Source organism: Onychomys torridus, chromosome 18 (assembly GCF_903995425.1).
Source record: "Onychomys torridus chromosome 18, mOncTor1.1, whole genome shotgun sequence".
Lineage (NCBI taxonomy): Eukaryota > Metazoa > Chordata > Mammalia > Rodentia > Cricetidae > Onychomys > Onychomys torridus.
The window spans coordinates 45,129,840-45,135,839 of NC_050460.1; the positions used below are offsets into that span (position 1 = coordinate 45,129,840).

The 6,000-nt window shown below is 50.9% G+C and overlaps 1 protein-coding gene across 1 annotated transcript in view; it reads left to right on the top strand.

Moving 5' to 3' along the window:
* The first annotated feature begins 1,071 nt into the window (after window positions 1-1,071).
* The window catches only part of Rufy2 (RUN and FYVE domain containing 2), a 39,172-nt gene continuing 34,243 nt past the window's right edge, over window positions 1,072-6,000 (top strand). Inside the window, exons 1-2 of the mRNA XM_036167165.1 lie at window positions 1,072-1,184; window positions 3,784-3,982. Of these exons, the coding sequence (XP_036023058.1) occupies window positions 1,181-1,184; window positions 3,784-3,982 (203 nt within the window). The 5' untranslated portion in view covers window positions 1,072-1,180. The remainder of the gene's footprint in view (window positions 1,185-3,783; window positions 3,983-6,000) is intronic.

The following is a 6,000-nucleotide window of genomic DNA, read 5'->3' on the forward strand; positions in this document are numbered from 1 at the left end:
TCCCTTAAGGGCCGTTGACCTTTTGCTCTGGCCTGCAGGTGAGGTAAGAATGGAGAGTGGGCTGTGAAAACCGCTGGCTTGCTTCTGTAAAAACCTGTTTACCACTATGGGAAAGGGATGGAATGTTCTTTTTCTCACTATGTGTCGGAGAAGCAGTTTTCCCGCCCCCTGTGGGTTGCATGGATTGTTTGTTTTTCTAGACAGGGTTTCTCTGTACATCCCTGGCTGTCCTGGTGACTCTTATCTGTGCAGTCACTGGGAGGGTCGGGGTCGGGTCATCTTCTGTACAGTTGTTCCAAGCTCACCCACAGCTCTCTCCATGGCTCTGATTCTTCAGGGTAAATGGTTCACCGGTGGAATCGTACCTCCGTTTGTCCTGGGATTTTAGGGGGACTGGGTAGACACTGTTTTACGCCTCCCCCAGGAAAGGAATTTGAGCAACAAACACTCCATGTTATCTTGCTTCCACCTCCTAAGAGTTGGTATTTACAAGTCCACCACACCCTTCTACAAAATACTACATTTTGTTATATGGACCGGGTCTTTCTAGGCAGCCTTGGATGAGCTGGCCCTTGCTGTGTAGTTGAGAGTATCCTTGACTTTCCAGCAATCCTCCGCCTCCCCCTCCTGAATGAGTGCACCACCACACCCAGGCTTTAGTGGAGTTCTTGCTTTGTAAAAGGGTCTTGTGTTTGAGACTAGGCTGGTTTCAACCACGTTAGGTACCTGAGCCTGATCTTCAACGACCGATCCTTTTAACTCCCGTCTCGCAGAAGCTCAGATGAGCTTACAGCTAGCTCCCCTCTCTGGTAATGGCGTGAGGTTTTCTAAAATCCGTCCGCCCACTCTGGATTTGTCGAGATCAAAGGAAGCGGCCCGGTGGGTTCCATTAAACCCGCCCAGCCTGCCTGAATAAGACGTTTGCAGATGGCTTGAGGCCCCTTCTCCATCCGCTCCTGGCTCTGTGCTGCGAGCCGAGCCCCCCACTAGGTCCCCGCCACGCTTTCCCTGAAAGCCTCGGATGATCGGCGGGGACCCGATCGCGCGGCCGTGGCGTCCTCCCGCCGCCAGGGGCGCTGTGGCCGCCCCGAACCGGGTCAGACGCGGTGGCCGCCGCGCGCCTGCGGGGAGCTAGCTGCTGACCCGCCCCGCGAGCCCGTGTCCCACACGCACCGTCGCCATGGGTAAGGAAGGACAGCAGCCGGGGGTCACCATCCACCGCCGGGGCCGTGCAATCATTGGGGGGGTTGGGGACGCTCGGGGGGGGGGTCGCCATGGCAACGCGCGCCCGCCCGCATCCCTGCGCCCCGCCCGGCCTGGGGCCTGGCTGCTGGGGGCCAATGGACGGGCGGGGACCGGGTCGTCCGGGGACAGAGATGGCTTCCACGGTCTCGCGGGTGGCGCACGGAAGGCTGGGGACGGGGAGCGGTGCGGTGCCAGGCCCCGGAAGCGCTCCCCGCGGGGGCTCCGGTGCAAGCTGCGGACGCCGAGGGAGCCGGGCCGGCTCTAGGGACTGCCGGGGAGCGCGGCTGCCGGCTCCTCCTGCGGCCGCTGCTGCACAGCCGCCCTCCTTAGGCTGGTCCGGTGCGGGTTACAGGTTGTGATGAACACTCTAAAAGGAAAATGCTTGCCGATTATGAAACGGCAGGTGGTTTCCCCGCCGGGGTGGGGAGAGGGGAGGAAATGGTGCGTGCCGACCCTTCACCATCCAGCCTGGCAGTGGAGCCCAGAGAGCTGAAATCCAAATCATAATAGAGGACTAGAGCACTGGGGACTCTGTTTTGTTTTGGCCAGAACCAGAAAAAAAAAAAAATGGACTTTTGTTTTTTGAGACAGGTTCTCTCTATGCAGCCCTGGCTGTCCAGGAGCTCGCTGTGCACAGCGGGAGGAACAGAGATCTCCTGTCTCTGCCTCCCTAGTTCTGGGGTTAGCATCACGGTGCAACTGCTTTGCTTTGTTTTGTTTTGAGACAGTGTGCCCCTTAGATAGCCCAAACTGCCCTACTGGTCGCCTTAACCATCCGAGGTGTCATTTATTTGAAGGTGTTTGTTTTTGAAACAGGTCTCACTGTAACATTGGCTGGCCTGGAACTCCGGGTAGACCAGGCTGCCCTCAGACTCAGAGATTACTGCCCCCCACCCCACCCCGTGCCCCCAGTCTCTGCCTCACAAATGTTGTGATTAAAAGCGCACCGCCACGCCCGAGCGATACAGAGATTACGAAATGTTAGCCAAGTGCTTTGTTTTTCACATCTCAGTTTTCTCGTCTTTGCAGAAAATATTTGTGCCACTTGGCTGTGTTTGGAGTGTTGGGGAAACAGCTGGTTTTTAAAAACAATGTTAATGGTGTGTACCTGAGTGTAGGGGCCTCCAGAGGCCCCAGGTGTTGGATCTCCCTGGAACTGGAGTTGAGCAGTTGCCATAGGTGCTGAGAATTAATTACCCTGGGTCCTCTGGCAGAGCAGTAGATGGTTTTAACCTGAGCCCTCTTTCCAGCCGGGACTAGATTTTTTTTTTTTGTCTCTTTATTTTCTGTCTGTCTGTTCTTTTGATTTGGAGGCTGTGGTTTTTGCTTTTTGAGACACTGTGTAACCCTGGCTGGCCTGGAACTTACCTCCCGGTTGCTGAGGTTAAAATCAGGGACTACCACCTGCGGTTGAGCTGTTTCTTCCTTAACCTCGTATTTGTCAGAGTTTTGGTTTTGTGTTTTCCCCTGGGTTGTGTGTTCTGGGGGATTCTGGAATCTGATAACTTTACTTATTATTTTTGTGGCCAGTGTACTTTGAACTTTTTGAAATGAAGAATTGTGGGGGCTTGGGGGTGGGCAGAAGGGCCCCCTGGTGCTGGAGTTACAAGTAAACCATCCTAATGGATTCTGGGAACCAAATTTTGGTCCTTTGTAAGAACAGTAAATGCTCTTAATAGCTGAGCTATTCCTTCAGCTTCTTATTCTTGGAAATCATTAGACCTTACCCACTGTCCACCATTTATAAGACTTTTAAACATGTGGCTTGGGGTTGGGGATTTAGCTCAGTGGTAGAGCACTTGCCTAGCAAGTGCAAGGCCCTGGGTTAGGTCCTCAACTCTGAAAAACAACAACAACAACAAAAACATGTGGCTTATGTTCCCAGGCTTATCTCCACAGGAAGTCATTTTACTTTAATGTTTTTAAGTGCTGGGTAGTAGGGTGCCAGCTTTTAATCCCTGCACTCTAGAGGCACAGGCAAGGGATCTCAGTGAGTTCGAAGCCAGCCTAGTCTACAAAGTGAGTTCCAGGACAGCCTGGGCTACATAGAGAGACCCTGTCTCAACACAAACAAACAAACAAACAAAACGTTTTTAAGTGTGTGTGTGTGTGTGTGTGTGCGCAGGAGGTAGGCACAGATATGCCAGGGCTGGTATGCTGGTATGTGATGGTCAGAAGACAACTCTCAGGAGGTGTTCTCTCCTACCTTGAGGGTTCTGGGTGGAGCGCAGGTGCCAGGCCCCCACACAAGTGCCTCTTCCTCTGAGCCATCTTGCCAGCCCAGAAGAAGACAGAGCTCATTCTCTGGGTGGAGTCTTGAGGATAAAGCATAAGCATTGGCCGCAGTGGGCATGGCATTTTGGCTGTGGCTTGTGAGAAGGATAAAGAGGTCGTGTCCTGGCACCTTGGCCTGAGGAGATATCCGATTGCCAACCACAGAAAAGCAAACTGTGTTGATTTCTGTGGGCTGGGACAGATTTGTGAACTTGCCATTGTCCTGTCTTGGGAATGATGTTGGACTTTCCTTGTGCTTTTCAGCTACAAAAGACCCCACAGCTGTGGAGAGAGCCAACCTGTTGAACATGGCCAAGCTGAGCATCAAAGGGCTCATTGAATCTGCCCTGAGCTTTGGCCGCACTCTGGACTCGGACTATCCCCCTCTGCAGCAGTTCTTTGTGGTTATGGAACACTGTCTGAAGCATGGCCTGAAAGGTATCAGGAGACTTCGGAAATCAATGCACCTTACAGTCCCTCTCTTTGCACCCTGAATATCCTTGAGAAATGGTTTTGAGGCTGTAGCTACTGTTGTTTTGCATTTTTTTTTTTGTTTTTGTTTTTTTTTGAGACAAGGTTTCTCTGTAGCTTTGGAGCCTGTCCTGGAACTCACTCTGTAGCCCAGGCTGGCCTCGAATTTAGAGATCCACCTGCCTCTGCCTCCCGAGTGCTGGGATTAAAGGCGTGCCCCACCACCACCCGGATGTTATTTTGCATTTTAAAATACAAACTGTTTTAAAAAGTTATTTTATTTGTGCTGAAATGTGATTTTTGTTTTTGTTTTTGTTTTTCGAGACAGGGTTTCTCTGTGTAGCTTTGCACCTTTCCTGGATCACAGTCTATAGCCCAGACTGACCTCAAACTCACAGAGATCCGCCTGCCTGATTAAAGGTGTGTGCCACCACCGCCCGGCTTGAAATGCGATTTTATTTGTATGTTAATAAATAAGTTGCCTGGAGATCAGAGGTAAAAGCGAGCCATGAAGCAGATGTCAGGCAGTGGTGGCCCACGCCCTTGATCCGATCACATGGCAGGCAGAGTCTCTGTGTGGTCAAGGACACAGCCAAGCGTGGTGACCTGAGTCTTTAATCCCAGTACCAACCACAGTGATGAGGAGGTCTGTATAGACAGGCAGTGACAAGGAGTCATGTGGTTGGGTTTAGAGCCAATGAGAAGGCAGAACAGGAAAGCAATAAAAAGACAATCACACAGGAAGAAAGTCTCTCTCTCTCAGGGGAAGCGACAGCAGTGAGTGGTAAGCTAAAGGCAGTCTTGCCTCGGCCCTAGTGCTCTGATCTCCTGGGCTTTTAACTCTGTATTTGGCTCTGTGTTTCTTATTTAATAAGACCATTTAGAATTTCGTCTACAATAATTTTATGTGTGTGAGTGTTTTACTGGCATGTATCTATGTATGCCACACGAATACAGTGCCCACAGAGGCTGTGAGAAAGCATTAGGGCCCCTAGAACTGGAATCACAGACAATGTGAGCTGCCGTTGCAGCTGTTAGGACCTGAACCCATGTTTTCTAGAAGAGCAAAGCAGTGCTCTTAACTGCTGAGCCATCTCTCCAGCTTCTGGATCCTTGTCTTAAGAGTCAGGAGAGAAAGGCAACCTGAGGCCTGGAATGCTGGATTCTCAGGACTTGGTAACTGCTGCTAATCTGATTATGACACTTGTAATTAGAGCTGAAATTTCAGTCCCCAGATTCATTAAGTCCTTTGAAATAGCTGGCTGTCCCAGCTCACGCCTTTAATCTCAGCAGTCAGTAAGTAGAGGCAGGCAGATCTCTATGAGTTAGAGAACAGCCTCGTCTACATACCAAATTCCAAGCCAGCCAGGTAAAATAGTGATACCCTGTCACAAACAAACAGATTTATTTTATGTGTTTGAGCATTTTTTGGGGGAAGGGGCAGGTTTCAAGACAGGGTTTCTCTGTGTATCCCTGGCTGTCCTGGATCTCGCTCTGTAGACCAGGCTGGCCTTGAACTCATCACAGAGATCCACCTGCCTCTGCCTCCCAAGGGCTGGGGTTAAAGGCGTGCGCCACAACTGCCCAGCATGTATGAGCATTTTGTTTGCATGTATGTATGTGCACCATGTGTGTGCCTGGTGCCTGCACAGGCCAGAAGAAATCATTAGATCTCCCAGGATTAGATGGTTGTGAGCTGCCATGTGTGTACTGGAAATGAACCCGGGTCCTCTGGAAGAACAAGTGCTCTTAACCACTTAGCCATTTCTCCAGCCCTCTAAGTATTCTTAATGGATAGACAGATAATCATCAACTAAGGACACATGGACAACTACAGGCTAAAAAGTGTCCAAGCAAGGTGCTGCACACCTGTAATCTAGTACTTGGAGGCAGGAGGATCAAAAACTCAGGGTCATCCTTGATTACAAAGCAAGTTCATGATCAGTCTGTGCTATATGGGACCCTGATGAGACACACACACACACACACACACACACACACAACACACAC